At 39.0% G+C, this 18,002-nt stretch overlaps 1 protein-coding gene across 1 annotated transcript in view; it reads left to right on the forward strand.

Annotated features, from left to right (window-relative positions):
- Positions 1 to 18,002, forward strand: part of LOC120997965 (probable cation-transporting ATPase 13A4) — a 216,057-nt gene that overhangs the window by 169,280 nt on the left and 28,775 nt on the right. The window contains exons 26-28 of the mRNA XM_040428349.1: positions 743 to 914; positions 3,908 to 4,092; positions 14,113 to 14,201. Of these exons, the coding sequence (XP_040284283.1) occupies positions 743 to 914; positions 3,908 to 4,092; positions 14,113 to 14,201 (446 nt within the window). The remainder of the gene's footprint in view (positions 1 to 742; positions 915 to 3,907; positions 4,093 to 14,112; positions 14,202 to 18,002) is intronic.

Genomic DNA, 18,002 nt, shown 5'->3' on the forward strand with positions numbered 1-18,002 from the left:
AAGGAGGAGGATCTGAAAAGCTCCTATGAGCGCTTCTCAGCTGTCTGGCTGTGACAGAATGAGTGTATCAGTATTCATCCCTGATAATTGGATCTTAGCTTATGACAATTTATGATGCCAGATAATCTCTATTTGAGTGGTTTCAGCAGGTAATTGAAGTGTAATTATGCAAAATGTTACAGGTTTAAAGGGTACCTACACTTTCAGGTGACTTCTCTAGATAATCTGAATCATGTGAACTAGTGGGTGAAGACTAGCTGCTACCTGCACATAGACAAAACTGGAGATTTGGATCCCTAACTCACTCATTCATTCACTCACTCATTCACCCACTCACTTATTCACTCACTCACTCGCACCATATAAGACATTGTGGAGAAGTACTGAGCAGTACTGATGTAGATGAAATGCTTGGGATGAGATGGAAGACTTACTATTAGCTGTTAAAGCCTCTGTGTCTCTCGCATTGCAGCTCACCACCCCTCATCTACAGACTATAGGCATCTATTTGGGTATAAAAGGTTCACATTAATAATGGATTTAGAAACCTGAAGATTAGTCTAGAAGGGAGAGTGAATAAGTGGATGATAAGTGGAGAAAGAGGCATTTTCTCTGATAAGATGTACAGTATAGTTATCACAAAACAAAGTTGTTTTTTCACCTGTACTGTTATGTTAAGTTTGTTGAAACTGGTTAATGACCATTTAAATATAATGTTTTGTTTCTTTCTGTTTTACAACAGTGAGTTTAACACAGGCTTATCCAAAACTGGCGCCATATAGACCTCCAGCACAGTTGATATCACCCCCTCTCCTGTTATCCGTGATGTTTAATGTTCTCCTCAATGTGGCCATTCAGATCTGTGCCTTTGTACTATTACAGAAACAGCCATGGTACAGCACATCTAACTACAGGTATATTACCAGCCATAAATGCAATCCTGGCTTTTGTCAACCAAATGTGAATTTTCCGATTTGGAGCCACTTTAACAGTTATTTTGAAAAATGATAATGTAAGCTCGCTGTGACTTGATCTCTTCTGTTAGAAATGCACACCAGTGTGTATGCAATAAAATGGTGTAACACTTTTCTTCATGGGCAGATATAGACAGCAGATGGACCCTGTACAAGTAAAGTATGTGCATTCTTTACCTCTAGTCCCAAGTGCGGCTTTCTTAATGATAAAAATCTGCCCGCCTTCAGAGGCTACTATTGAAAATGTCTCTTATTATATTGGATGCGATCCAAAGTACAGCATAATATTAGGGAATAGCACAGAATGTTATTGTTATTGTAATTAAAGTATATAAATAGTTAATGTGTATGTTCACATGTACAGTTTTTATATACAGTACAGACCAAAAGTTTGGACACACCTTCTCATTCAAAGAGTTTTCTTTATTTTCATGACTATGTAGGTATCAAAACTATGAATTAACACATGTGGAATTATATACATAACAAACAAGTGTGAAACAACTGAAAATATGTCATATTCTAGGTTCTTCAAAGTAGCCACCTTTTGCTTTGATTACTGATTTGCACACTCTTGGCATTCTCTTGATGAGCTTCAAGAGGTAGTCCCCTGAAATGGTCTTCCAACAGTCTTGAAGGAGTTCCCAGAGATGCTTAGCACTTGTTGGCCCTTTTGCCTTCACTCTGCGGTCCAGCTCACCCCAAACCATCTCAATTGGGTTCAGGTCCGGTGACTGTGGAGGCCAGGTCATCTGGCGCAGCACCCCATCACTCTCCTTCATGGTCAAATAGCCCTTACTTTCAAAGTTTTCCCAATTTTTCAGCTGACTGACCTTCATTTCTTAAAGTAATGATGGCCACTCGTTTTTCTTTACTTAGCTGCTTTTTTCTTGCCATAATACCAATTCTAACAGTCTATTCAGTAGGACTAGCAGCTGTGTATCCACCTGACTTCTCCTCAACGCAACTGATGGTCCCAACCCCATTTATAAGGCAAGAAATCCCACTTATTAAACCTGACAGGGCACACCTGTGAAGTGAAAACCATTTCAGGGGACTACCTCTTGAAGCTCATCAAGAGAATGCCAAGAGTGTGCAAAGCAGTAATCAAAGCAAAAGGAGGCTACTTTGAAGAACCTAGAATATGACATATTTTCAGTTGTTTCACACTTGTTTGTTATGTATATAATTCCACATGTGTTAATTCATAGATTTGATGGCTTCAGTGTAAATCTACAATTTTCATAGTCATGAAAATAAAGAAAACTCTTTGAATGAGAAGGTGTGTCCAAACTTTTGGTCTGTACTGTACATATAAGCTGCATAAAAGGCTGAGCATCATTGTAAGCATAATTCTTTGTATATCTTGTATCCTGACTCGCCGTTCATATTGTAGCCAATTACTGCATTCACAATTCTGTAGACTTCAGAACCCAAATCTTGGGGTGAAATAATGGGGTCACTTAATAAAAAAACAGTGTTTCACATACCAACCTTAGTAAAACCCCACTGAAGGAAGATCTGACCAATATATTAAAGGGATTGTCCCATCTTGACCGTTCATAATCAAGATGAGATACCCCAGATTAAGACCTGGCCCAGGGAGTTATGGAAACAGTTGAATGGGGGTAGCTCTACTGTTTTGTAACTCCTATAGCAGTAAATTGGAGCTACACAAACAGCGTAGCACAGCAAGCTACACTGTTTCCATAACTTCCGAGTTACACAAACAGCATAGGTTGCTGTGCTACGCTGTTTGCATACTATAGCTCCCATTCATTGCTATAGGATTTATGGAAACTGCGGAGCAACAGTGTCTCGGATGTTTCCATAATTCCAACCACCCGGGTTTGAGATTACTGGGGGTTATTCCCATCTCAACCATCAAAGATTGAGATCGGACAACTCCTTTATCTCATGATTAATGTAAAAAAATATATATATATATCATATAGTACATGACAGTCTATTTCTAACAAACTTAGAACCAGCCCTGTAACTCATATGGATTTCTAGATCTCCCCATTCATTGCCCCAATGGTTGTGCTAGCTTTATTTTAAGCTGGCAGTTCAGGAGGCACGTTCTGGCATGTTCTTTCTGATGGCAGTTGAAAGATAGAACTGAGCATGTGCTTTCATCTCAGGGAGCTGGACAAAGCAGTTGGCGCTATACAGATTCATTTTATTGAATAGCTCAGTAGCTATACTACATTTTTAAGCACATGCATTTACAAAAGTATTTAGATTGATGTAGAATATTTTTTATGGGACAAACCCAGTAAGAAATGTGTCGCATTTTTGGCTGTCCATACAATAGAAACTAAATTCTACTCCAGTTAGGTGCTGGAGTAGATTTAAGTCATAATTGATGAAAGAGTTTTGGTGTAAATTTTAGTAAATGTGTCAAGCAGTGATGACCCCTCCCCTTCCACTAAACTCTACACACTTTTCTAAAATAAGCGGTAAGCATAAAAAGTTGCACCATAATTGTGCAAAATGGTCATTTCCATAAAACAGCTGCTGATGGAGGGTGATGTGACCAGAGCAAATCATCCATCCTCCTCAACTCAAATGCACTGCACCTGCCATCTGCACTTGCACTGTTGAGTGCATGTGCAGTGTGTTTAAATAGAGGAGGCTGAGAGATGTGTCTGGTCACATGATCTTTCATCAGCGGCCACCTTATGGACAGGACCTCTATGTGGACAGCATAGAAGATTTGCTCAACATTGGGACATGGTTTGTGAAATTTAGCAAAAGCACAGACTATCAACCAAGCCTAAATTAGTAAGTGCCATATCAGCATCTTACATAGCAACAGTAGCCAAAAATTAGCCAACCTCTTTAAATTGGAGAATCGTTCTGTCATAAAAGATTGTCAGATTTATATCATTCTTATATATTTGTGGGTTATTTTCCCATTGTTCTTATAGTGCATGTATAACCAGAGATAATGACCTCAACTTCACAAATGGGAGCACTGCAGAATTTCAAGAATATTCTATATATGAAAATTATGAATCCACATCATTGTGGTCAGTAACAACTATTAGCTGCATAATTGTTGGCTTTGTCTTCTCCAAGGGAAAACCATTCCGAAAACCTATATATACCAACTGTAAGTAAACTAATAATGGAAAGTGATAAATTGTTTTACATTTTTGGAGGAAGGAAAATAAATATGTTTTTTCCACTTTGCAATACAATGTTCTGATTAGTCATTTCTTTATTACTCCAGCCAAATTATAGCAGCTACTATAACAGAGCTACTGCATAACAGTGCTGGAGTAATAAAGAAATGATTGATTCATTGTGATTGCAGTGCTGAATGAAGGAACTTTTCTGCATCTATGCTACAAGGTCCTTAGGTGGAGTAGAATCAGAACAGGATGAGCACCCTACAAAAGTCCCAAGTTGGATGCATGCTGTGGCCAGTATATTAATAGAGTTTTTATTTTATTTATTATTGTTCTTTGGGATTATTGATGAGAGTTTATATCACAAATTAAAGAAGCACTTCAGTTTTTTTTTTTTTTTTTTTTTTGAATTTACCTATATTACTAACTCACCACTAGTATTCTAGCAGTGTGATTTGTTACACCCATCCATACCTTTTCATTATAGGAACCTGGTCATATGATCTCAAGTATGACTGCTTGCTCTAATGTGTAAACAGGAACTTGGTCTCTTCCTGTGGCTCACTTACTGTGAACTACAGGATGACATCATCACCCATCAGATCCCTCTTGGGAAAATCTCAGGCCCCATCCCTCGCACACTACTCTGTATGTCCCTGTATTCTGTTAAAGATATAGGGCCAGATTTATCATTACACTTACATCTTACTCCACTTTTACATATGTCTAAAGTCACTTTTGTCTAAGTCAGATTTATTAATGGTCCTTTAATACTGTGATAAATGTGGTTTGACGGTAGCAGTTTATACTTCAGCAAGTGGCTTTACAAAAGTCGCATGTCTTTACAAAAAAGTTGCATGTTCTATTAAAAAGTCGTATAAGATAAGCATGGTCCTCACTGGAGTGAAATTGCGCTATTTTTTGCGCAATTTTTAGCGACTTTTTAAATTGTGGCAATAGTAAATCTGTCTAGAGATTAATTTACATAAGAAAACACGCCCACTTTCAGAAAACTGGCGAGCATAGCGCAAATCCAATAAAAGTTGCAAATTTTGGCGCAGTTTAAGCCATTGTCTCTCCATTATTTTGACTTGAGCTAATGATAAATCTGGCCCATAGTGTTTCTCACTATAAAGCACTAGGAGTGCAGATATCTGTATATAGTAGGCAAGTGCACATAGTGATTAGCTACAGTGATATACAGGAGAAACTCAAAAAATTTGAATATCGTGCAAAGTTAATTTATTTCAGTAATACAACTTAAAAGGTGAAACTAATATATGAGATAGACTCATTAAATGCAAAGCGAGATATTTCAAGCCTTTATTTGTTATAATTTGGATGATTATGGTTTAAAGCTTATGAAAACCCCAAAGTCACAATCTCAGGTACCCTTTGCTCAGGGGGTATGGATTAATTACTAGTGTTGAGCGCAAATATTCAAATTACGAATATTTATCTCAAATATCGCAACTTCGAAAATTCACGAATATTTCGAATATAGTGCTATATATTCGCTATATCGAATATTCGTCATTTTTTAACATCTGAAAACATGATTCCTCCCTGCTTCTTGCTTGTAGGCCAATGAGTCATTGGCCCACAAGCAACTTAAGCAGGGAGAAATCATGACTTTAGATAGGAAAAATGACGAATATTCTAAAAAACTAATATATAGCACTATATCAAATATATTAGTTTTTTAGAATATTTGTCTTTTTTTTTTTTTTTTTTTTAATCTGTACAGTTGTCTAGTGGCTACACCTCTCCAGTACTCATAATATATTCTTTTTCCTGCATCAGTAAATGTATTAACAAGGGAAAGTCTTTTTTCCTTGTAACCTCACCCTTAATTGGCATGGTTTTATGATTATTTTTTGTATTTTATATATTGATAAGGTCTAAAAAGGTTGTCTACAAAAAACAAAACCATTAATAGAAGCATTTCAGCAAATTCCAGGTCATGCATTATCCTCCAGAACCTCATAAAAGGTTAAAGAATGATGCCGGTTGTGCGTAATTGAAGCCAGTGTAGGTTTCTAATACAATAAGAGAATTTTATATTACCAGGGTGAAGGCGCTAGTCTAGATTTATGGTGTTTTAGGCTGTTTGTTTATGCTTTTTAATGGGTTTAGAGCAATTTAAAGTCTACTGAAGCTGTCAGACACCCTCACATTTTAAGAAACTGTCTAACTGTAAGAACATGAAGTGGAGCGAAAGACTTTCAGCACCGTTATCTCGACAAAAGTTTTCTGTTTAAATTGATTTACTGCTGATATTACTTGAGTTTTTCGCTTTGAGTCTGTGTGCTGATCCTCATTTTTAAGATACCAACAAAGCGTTCATGGTTCGCTTTACTTAACTGGCAGATTGTATGCCCTAAATACACTTTCTATTTACAAGTTATCATTGTTAGGTGGAAAACTTTAAACACAAAGCTTAAAGCATAGCTAAACCCCCAAATTTATATTTTTAAATGTTGTCCATGACAGAAAAATACGTAGAAGAGGCACAAATGCTATATGTAAAAATCGTATATAGAATACAGCGGCTCACCCCTATCTCGTATGGATAGGTGCTCACCCTCTGGTCCTACCCTCAGGACCTAGAGGAAAAAAGAGAATATGTAGAAAGTGAGGGGGCACACACACACGGGAAACACCAGATGATTAAGTATATATCATTTAATATTCTAAAAACAGACCCCTAAAATAACATAAAATATATACCATATAAAGTCACAGCCCCAAAGATGCAGATATATGTCAATACTAACAGATAAAAATGCGCTGGTGTGCTGAATTCACATATAGTCCATACAGTGTCCCAATTGAAGTGCTACAGTGTAGAAACCATATATACACTGACGTAGAGGCTACTATGAGTATGGTGAGGTCACACAGAGTCCATCTACACACTGTCCCAATTGGTATAGACGAGTGATAGCACAATGTGTTCCAATGGCTGTAATGTTGAGTCACCGGAGATTTTATGGACTTGGTCCAATTTTAGTGAAACACTAATGTCCAATGTTCAGAGATCGGTAAAACGTAATTGGATAAACTTCCCAGTTACTTACTGTATCCGGCCGCTTGCGCTCCCCCGGTCTCTCCCCTCCTTACTGTCTGGCCGCAGAGTCATTACTTGAAGTTCCTAGAAACCAATCGAAAATCTGAACAGAGCCTGTTCCCTACCATGTACCATTAAAAACTCAGATCCGATGGTATATTCTAACTCCAGGCAAGCGTCTCCGTCACCATAGGAACGTCTGGGGGTTAGAATATACCATCGGACCTGAGTTTTCACGATCTTACTGAGATCGTGAAAACTCAGATCCAATGGTATATTCTAACCCCTAGGCAATCGTCCCCGTCACCATGGGAACGCCTGGGGGTTAGAATATACCATTGGATCTGAGTTTTCACGATCTCAGGTAAAACTCAGATACGATGGTATTTTCTAGCCCACAGGCGTTCCCATGGTGACGGGGACATTTGTCGGGGAGGAGTATGCCAAAGTGGAATAACAGTACACATTGAAAAAAAAAGACGAATATTCTAAATAACGAATATATTCGCTATATTGCTATATATTATTTTTTTTCAAATATTCGTCATATTCTAAAACAAGAATATATAGCAATATAGCGAATATTCGTAAAATACAAATAACGAAGATAACGAATATAGCGCTATATTCTCTATATTCGTTAATTCTAGCAAGCCAATAGGAAAGTTGCCTATGGACAGCTCTAAGTTGGATTCGCAATGTGAGAATATTACTTTGCCTATTTTTTGCAATAAATAGAATAATGACTCAGTATTCTATTTATTGCAAAAAATAGGCAAAGTAATATTCTCGCATTGTGAATCCAACTTAGAGCTGTCCATAGGCAACTTTCCTATTGGCTTGCTAGAATTAACGAATATAGAGAATATAGCGCTATATTTGGTATCTATATTCGTTATATTCGCTATTCGTTATATTCGTTGTCTTCGTTAATAACGAAGATAACGAATATAGCGCTATATTCGTTAATTCTAGCAAGACAATAGGAAAGTTGCCTATGGACAGCTCTAAGTTGGATTTGCAATGCAAGAATATTACTTTGCCTATTTTTTGCAATAAATAGAATAATGATTCATTATTCTATTTATTGTAAAAAATAGGCAAAGTAATATTCTCGCATTGCGAATCCAACTTAGAACTTTCCATAGGCAACTTTCCTATTGGCTTGCTAGAATTAACGAATATAGAGAATATAGCGCTATATTCGTTATCTTTGTTAATTCTAGATAGCCAACCAATAGGAAAGCTGCCTTATACAGTTAAACTCGCAATACGCGAATAATAAAATCGCATATTATTCGTGATAAATAGAATAATGATGAATATTTGATTTAGACGAATATAATGATGGGCTCCGATATTTTCCTGACAGGAATATATTGGCGAAAGTCTCAGCTTTTAATATCTGCATTTATGACTAGCCAGTATAGTCAGTGGCATATCCGTTTGGTGCATTTTTTCTGTGATTTATATGATTGTATTTACATCCGCACAATGCTCCGTTTTGTGTAGGATGCTCTTGTGGTGCATGTGGACCGCGCCGACATCCTCCACCGTATGCATTTTTTGCTGGGGATAGTTGTTTGCTGCGGTCCACATGCGGTGGGGCTGCTCCCCCAATGTAAAACACGCTACAGTGTTAGGGGTTGAGTCGCTCCTCCAGTATTGCCACTATATTTCTGTGTTTTTGTCTTGTTTTATATGTAGTGTATGTGCCGTTACCTGGCATTCAAACACTCTTTTGCACCTGGTGACCTCCATCACAGGGTCTGATATGGGCGTGGCTTGCAGTCTTGGCTTCGTTCACATTGCACTAGTTGTCCTGCTAGGCGTTTGTGTGGAAGCCTGGCTGCGAGCTGGATTACATCGCCTTCAGACCGTGTTCACACCATAGGTAGCGTAGTGGTAGGACCCTTTGCCATGCTGAGTGACCGTGACGTGGTGCAATGATGGGCTCCGATATTTTCCTGACAGGAATATATTGGCGAAAGTCTCAGCTTTTAATATCTGCATTTATGACTAGCCAGTATAGTCAGTGGCATATCCGTTTGGTGCATTTTTTCTGTGATTTATTAGACGAATATAAGATGAATATTCAATCAAATATTCGCGAAATATCGCACAATTGAATATGACACCTCCCGCTCATCACTATTAATTAGCTGACTAGAGTGTGACACTTTGAGCCTAGAATATTGAACCTTTTCACAATATTCTAATTTTAGGTTGCATTAATGCAACTCCTTTTAAGTTGCATTACTAAAATAAATTAACTTTTCCACGATATTCTAATTTTTCGAGTTTCACCTGTAAAACTCCTGACTGACATTGTCTGTACTATCTGTGTGTACTGACTCTCCAGTGTAGTTCTGTAGGATGTAGCTTCACACTGTTCTCCCTACCTCCTGAATGTAAGACCTGAAAGGGGAGATAGGTTTAAACTGTATCATGTAGGAGAACATGGAGTAGTCTGCAGTGTGAGGGGATAGCAGCTGTGTTACTTATCTATCATGTCTGCACTCAGAGGACACAGAGCAGTGCAGGGTAGTAAGAGTCTATCCTCTGTCTCTGCAAAGCCAGGCATCATATGAAATGTAGGATTCATAAGAAAAACCATATTTGGGGGACAAAAGAATCAGGAAGGCTGACAACCTACAAATTACACATCAAGTAAAATAGGTATACTCAAGGCATACACAAGAACCTGTATCTTATTCTTTAATAATGGCCTATCCTGCACTATATAGGAAAAAAAATCCCAGAGTGCTTCATTAAGTGCCTCAAGTTAGTTAGGAACTTTTATATTTCGGAGTTTATAGCATCAATATAGATTAATCTGTTACCAGGGCAGACTCCTTTTAATTAGTGCAGCTACAAGATACCATGCTGTAGATTTTGTTGCAGGTAATTAATTCCATTCATCTGAATGTAGTTCTTTTGGCGGGAAGTACATGGATATTTACGAGTCCCATTCAATTATATAGAACTGATTTTCGGTGGCATACATTTTCTGCAACAAAATCTGCTAGGTGCCCTTATAATTGTTAGACTCAAGCTAGCACATTTGCACCCACTATGTAATGGTACTCACAAAACAGTCTAAATAGGCCAACTACCCAGCTTGACCCAGATATATTTGTCTATGTTAAAAAATAACTTTTATTAGCTTGATATTAAAAATCAAAAAAAGTGAACTAACCAAAAAGATAATAAAAATAGCTATTGACTGTGTCCCAAACTTGCTCATCTTACATGTATTTGATGGTGGTAGGGATGTGCACACTCCCTGCACTACTACTTAACAACTCAACTCAACTTATGTTTAATGGTCTTTAGAAAAGCTGGCTGTGGTATCAAAATGAAGTGCATACTATATACACATTTTGGGGGGAATATATTAACAGATTTTCATCAATTTTCTGGTATAAGAAAGTCACACATATGGCAAATTCCCTATTTGCACAAAAATAGCAGCCTTTTCACCTTCTTCTAACCACTTTTTGTATGGCGCCCTGCAAACAGCGGGTCCGCAATATACGGGCACTGGTCGCGTGCACACCGTATCACAATCTAGTGCGGAACGGAGGCACGAAAGCACTGCACCGCAAAAAAATACAACATGTTCTATTAAAGATAATGTTCAGGTCACTGATTCTAGGGCAGAGAGATCTAAGGGAGGTACACCAATCCATAGAAGTGTTGGTGTCCACTGAAATTTATGTTATGATTCCCTATTGAATCTGGCCACAGAATAAGCAAAACTCCTTTTTTCTCCAAAAACACTTTATGAGAAACCAACCTTAAAGAGATTTTGCCATGATTAACATTTTTACCTATCCACAAATTAGGGGATAAGTGTCTGATCACTGAGGGTCTGACTGAGACCTGTGTAACTGGAACAGTGGTCCACATGCATAACTACTGTTTTGCTATCATATCTCTGGTGAACAGAGCAGTGGGAACACATACAGTATGGGTAATCACTAGTGCTGAGCGAATTGAGCTTCGGATCCAAGATCTGAAGTCCATTTGCTCAAAACTTTGTTTTAATACTGTACGGAGATCAGTCTCCATACACATGTATGGCCTCCGGCGAGGTGACATTTGCGAGACTTTAGTGAATAACTTCGGCATTCGATTTTTTTAAACTTGAAAAACATTTTAAAGCAGGAATCTGAAGTATCTCGATACCAAAGTCAACTTTGGATCCAAGTTTTAAAATGTCTTTCAAGTTCAAAAATCAAAGTCCGAAGTTATTCATCGACATCCCCCAAGACTTTCCCTCGCTTGAGCCCATATATTTGAATGCTGTACAGAGACGAATCTCTGTAAAGCATTCAAATGAAGTTTTGAGCGAATCGACTTCAGATCTATGATCCGAAGCTCGATTCGCTCAACACTAGTCATCACATTGCTCCTTTCCTATAGTGATTTAGGAACTCCTGCTGTTGTGATCTATAGGGAGTGCCAGAGGTCGGACCACCTGTGAATAGGTGATAAATGTGTTTATGGGAAACCCCTCTAAGGTTTTTAGGGGATTGTCACATTCAGAAGCCTAGTCTGTTAGACTGGAGAACCAATGCAAAGAAGTCTTATTCTAGCACAGTTGGAGTGACCCATTATACACTGCGTGCAGAATTATTAGGCAAATGAGTATTTTGACCACATCATCCTCTTTATGCATGTTGTCTTACTCCAAGCTGTATAGGCTCGAAAGCCTACTACCAATTAAGCATATTAGGTGATGTGCATCTCTGTAATGAGAAGGGGTGTGGTCTAATGACATCAACACCCTATATTAGGTGTGAATAATTATTAGGCAACTTCCTTTCCTTTGGCAAAATGGGTCAAAAGAAGGACTTGACAGGCTCAGAAAAGTCAAAAATAGTGAGATATCTTGCAGAGGGATGCAGCACTCTTAAAATTGCAAAGCTTCTGAAGCGTGATCATCGAACAATCAAGCGTTTCATTCAAAATAGTCAACAGGGTCGCAAGAAGCGTGTGGAAAAACCAAGGCGCAAAATAACTGCCCATGAACTGAGAAAAGTCAAGCGTGCAGCTGCCAAGATGCCAATTGTCACCAGTTTGGCCATATTTTAGAGCTGCAACATCACTGGAGTGCCCAAAAGCACAAGGTGTGCAATACTCAGAGACATGGCCAAGGTAAGAAAGGCTGAAAGACGACCACCACTGAACAAGACACACAAGCTGAAACGTCAAGACTGGGCCAAGAAATATCTCCAGACTGATTTTTCTAAGGTTTTATGGACTGATGAAATGAGAGTGAGTCTTGATGGGCCAGATGGATGGGCCCGTGGCTGGATTGGTAAAGGGCAGAGAGCTCCAGTCTGACTGTCTGACTCAGACGCCAGCAAGGTGGAGGTGGAGTACTGGTTTGGGCTGGTATCATCAAAGATGAGCTTGTGGGGCCTTTTCGGGTTGAGGATGGAGTCAAGCTCAACTCCCAGTCCTACTGCCAGTTTCTGGAAGACACCTTCTTCAAGCAGTGGTACAGGAAGAAGTCTGCATCCTTCAAGAAAAACATGATTTTCATGCAGGACAATGCTCCATCACACGCGTCCAAGTACTCCACAGCGTGGCTGGCAAAAAAGGGTATAAAAGAAGAAAATCTAATGACATGGCCTCCTTGTTCACCTGATCTGAACCCCATTGAGAACCTGTGGTCCATCATCAAATGTGAGATTTACAAGGAGGGAAAACAGTACACCTCTCTGAACAGTGTCTGGGAGGCTGTGGTTGCTGCTGCACGCAATGTTGATGGTGAACAGATCAAAACACTGACAGAATCCATGGATGGCAGGCTTTTGAGTGTCCTTGCAATGAAAGGTAGCTATATTGGTCACTGATTTGTTTTTGTTTTGTTTTTGAATGTCAGAAATGTATATTTGTGAATGTTGAGATGTTATATTGGTTTCACTGGTAAAAATAAATAATTGAAATGGGTATATATTTGTTTTTTGTTAAGTTGCCTAATAATTATGCACAGTAATAGTTACCTGCACACACAGATATCCCCCTAAAATAGCTAAAACTAAAAACAAACTAAAAACTACTTCCAAAAATATTCAGCTTTGATATTAATGAGTTTTTGGGTTCATTGAGAACATGGTTGTTGTTCAATAATAAAATTAATCCTCAAAAATACAACTTGCCTAATAATTCTGCACTCCCTGTATAATAGTCTATTCATTTAAAAGTAACACAACAATTTTACTCCAGCAGTCAGACTCCCTGTGATCGGCTCACCATTGGGGGAGCTGAAAATTTAAAGTGGGTTGTCCAGACTCTATTAAGGGGTTCTCAGGGATTTTCATATTGATAGTCTATCCTCAGAATAGGTAATCTATGAGATTGGCTGAGGTCTGACTCCTGGCATCCCAGCAATTTGAGGAGGCCAAGGTGCTCCAGTGAGCACTGCTACCTCTTCACAGCTTACCAAGAACAGCTCTGTCTATTAGGTAGCGGCTGCGCTTGGTACTGCAACTTAGGCCCATTCACTTGAATGGGATTGAGCTGCGCCTAGGCATTGTGACTAGGAAGAGACCTAAGTGCCCATGGAGGTCCGGGGCCTCTTCCAACAGCTCATCGGCAGTCAGACCCCCACCAATCTGCTATTAAGGAGATATATGAAAATCCTGGAGTATCCCTTATAAAGACACTTTGTAGCTGTCCTAACTAAGCAGGGTTGTTTTCAATCATAGATGCCCAAATGTAAAACTAAAATTATCATAAGTTCCCATAGAGTTTTCTCACCACATGTAGGAAGACTTCCATTCAGCTAACTATATAGAATACACCTCAAAACTAATGCACTGGTGCCTTTTATCCTGGATATGCTGTTTGGAATTAAGATAAAAAGTGCAATGATGTTGTGTGCATTAACATAAAGGTCTTGTCTTTCTTTTGACAGATATTTTTTTCATTCTCCTGCCAATACAATTAGCACTTTGTATCTTTATTCTATTTGCTGATATTGAGCGCATGTACAGAGCCTTACAAGTGAGTATTGCATTTCTTAATAATATTACCTTGGATAATGTACATTTATAGCAGACTGAGATTTCATGGTATAAATATATTTTTTTATATTTTACACTAAAATTGAATTTATTGTCTTAATTAGTGTTGAGCACGAATATTCAAATAGCAAATTTTTCTCGCGAATATCGGCACTTTTAAAATGATAATTTGCGAAAATTTCGAATATATTGATATATATTCGTTAAAAAGAATATTTGTTTAGTTTTTTTTTCATCTGAACCCATTAGTGATAGTAAATGTAATGGGTTCAGATAAAAAAAACAAAAAAAAAAACGTATATTCGTATTACGAATATAGCGCTATATTCTACATATTCGACAATTCTACCAAGCCAACCCAATAGGAATGTTGCTTCTTAACGCCCTTACGCAATTCGATTAATGCGCATATTTAATTGCCAATTTTTCGCATAAGATAAATTATATTAAAGAATATTTTAATTCAGTACTAAGATATTTTAGTCTTCTCACATTGGCCCACAAGCAAAAAGACCATTACTTGTGGACCGATGTGAGAAGGCTAAAATATCTTAGTCAGTACTGAATTAGAGTATTCTTCCTTATTTAATATAGTTTATCTTATGCGAAAAATGCACATGCGCACACGAATATTTCAATGACGATTTTTCGCAATAGAATAGCATTGTACGAATATAACGAAGTCTCGAATTAGCGAATATATCACAAATATTTAGAGAAATATTCGTGAAATATTGCGAATTCGAATATGGCACCTGCCGCTCATCACTAGTCTTAATGTCAAAAATACAGCATTGATTCAATTTAGTATGTCAGCCGGTTATAAACTGTAACGGTTTTCTTATACGAGCACACATAATGCACCGTAAAGAGCGCTGATCGACAAAAAGGGTACTTTTACACTAGCGTTAGAGGATTCTGGCAGGCAGTTCCATTGCTGGAACTGCCTGCCGGATCCGGAAATCCGTGTGCAAATGAATAGCATTTGTTTCCGCATGCGGATCCGTCTGACAAATGCATTGAAATACCGGATCCGTCTCTCCGGTGTCATCCGGAAAAATGGATCCAGTATTTATTTTTTTCACATTTTTGCGCACATGCGCAGACCGGGAAACCGGATCCATTTTTCCGGAACACTTGGTACCGGATCCGGCATTAATACATTTTCATGGAAATTAATGCCGTTTCTGGCATTCCGGAATTTTGGCCGGAGTAAATACCGCAGCAATTGCTGCAGTATTTTCTCTGGCCAAATACCGTAAGAGGGACTGAACTGAAGACGACATCCTGATGCATACTGAACGGAATGCTTTCTATTCAGAATGCATTAGGATAAAACGGAAGCGTTTTTTTTTCCGGTATTGAGCCCCTATGACGGAACTCAATACCAGAAAACTTTAACGCTAGTGTGAAAGTACCATAACACTATTGCTACATGCAGCAATCCTTTGCTACATGCAGTATGGAGATGAACAATCGTTAACATGATTACTTGTCCCCATATGGTTACTGATCATCAGTAGCACATCCCTGTTTACATAGGGACATGTACTACTGACAGACGAGTATTAGGGTCCATTCACATGTCCGCAATTTCGTTCCGCATTTTGCAGAACGGAATTGCAGACTCATTTATTTCTATGGGGCAGCACGATGTGCTGCCCGGATACGGAATTGCGGACCCGCAATTCCGTTCCCAAAAAAAAAGAATATGTCCTATTTTTGTCCGCAATTGCATTCTATTAGTGCCGGCAATGTGCGGTCCGCAAAATGCGGAAAGCACATTGCCGCTGTCCGTGTTTTGCGGATCTGTGGATCCACAAAACACACACGGATGTGTGAATGGACCCTTACTACGCTCGCACAAATGATCTGATCACCTGACAGCCAAGAATTTGTTCGCTTTTAAGGTGATCAGTGGCAATAATCAGGAGCGAACATCATTCCTGATCATCAGCTCGTGTGAAAGTGCTAAAGTAAAAATTAAAATAACATTTAAAGTTAAAATAAATAAAATAAAGTCAAATTTTTTACAAAAATGTGTAACATTTTTAAAAAGTATAATATTTTGAAAAATGCTCAGAATTGTGTACAATAATAAAGAACTAATACTCGCCTTAAGGGCTCATGCACAAGTCCGTTGATTGCGGTCCCCAATGCATGGAACAGCCAATTTGTAGATTTCACAGACGGATCCAGACCCATTCAACTTGAATAGTTCCGTGGTCCGTCCGCACCGCAAAAAAGTAGTGTATGCACTCCATAGTGCTTCCATAGGCCTCTTTCAGATGGGCGTTGCGGGAAAATGTGCGTATTTTTCTGAGCGAGTGGAAAACATTGTAATGCGTTTTGCACTCGCGTGAGAAAAATCGTGCATGTTTGGTACCCAAACCCAAACTTCTTCACAGAAGTTCGGGTTTGGGATCGGTGTTCTGTAGATTGAATTATTTTCTCTTAGGCCTCTTTCACACAGGCATTGTGGGAAAATGTGCGGGTGCGTTACGGGAACACCCGCGATTTTTCCGCGCGAGTGCAAAACATTGTAATGCGTTTTGCACTTGCGTGAGAAAAATCGCGAATGTTTGGTACCCAAACCCGAACTTCTTCACAGAAGGTGTTCTGTAGATTGTATTATTTTCCCTTATAACATGGTTATAAGGGAAAATAATAGCATTCTGAATACAGAATGCATAGTAAACTAGCGCTGGAGGGGTTAAAAAATAAATAAATAATTATTTAACTCACCTTAGTCCACTTGATCGCGAAGCCCGGCTTCTCGTCTGTCTCCTTTGTTGAACAGGACCTGTGGTGAGCATTAATTACAGGAAAAGGACCTGTGGTGACGTCACTCCGGTCATCACATGAGCCATCACATGATCCATCACCATGGTAAAAGATCATGTGATGGATCATGTGATGACAGGAGTGACGTCATCACAGGTCCTGTTCCTGTAATTAATGCTCATCACAGGTCCTGTTTAACAAAGGAGACAGACGAGAAGCCGGGCTTCGCGATCAAGTGGACTAAGGTGAGTTTAATAATTTTTTTTATTTTTTTTAACCCCTCCAGCGCTATTTTACTATGCATTCTGTATTCAGAATGCTATTATTTTCCCTTATAACCATGTTATAAGGGAAAATAATAATGATCGGGTCTCCATCCCAATCGTCTCATAGCAACCGTGCGTAAAAATCGCACCGCATCTGCACTTGCTTGCGGATGCTTGCGATTTTCACGCAACCCCATTCACTTCTATGGGGCCTGCGTTGCGTGAAAAACGAAGAATATAGAACATGCTGCGATTTTCACGCAACGCACAAGTGATGCGTGAAAATCACCGCTCATGTGAACAGCCCCATAGAAATGAATGGGTCGGTATTCAGTGCGGGTGCAATGCGTTCACCTCACGCATCGCATCCGCGCGGAATACTCGCCCATGTGAAAGGGGCCATAGGGTTCAGTACCTCCGTTCAAGTGAATGAGTCCATGTCCGTGACGCGGGGTGCACAGGGCTGGCACCCGCATATTGCGGATCTGCTGTTTGCAGGCAGCAATATGGGCACGGCCAGGCAACAGCTGTGTGCATGAGCCCTAATCCTTATTCACAGTGTTTGGTCAGTGATTTCCATCACTGATTGTGAGCCAAAATCGGAAGTGGAGGCTACACAGAGATAAAATATAATGGAAAGATTTGCACCTGTTCTGTGTTTAGAGCCGCACCTGGTTTTGGCTCACAATGACTGATGGAAATCACTGACCAAACACTGACATGTGAATGAG

Source organism: Bufo bufo, chromosome 4, assembly GCF_905171765.1.
Source record: "Bufo bufo chromosome 4, aBufBuf1.1, whole genome shotgun sequence".
NCBI lineage: Eukaryota > Metazoa > Chordata > Amphibia > Anura > Bufonidae > Bufo > Bufo bufo.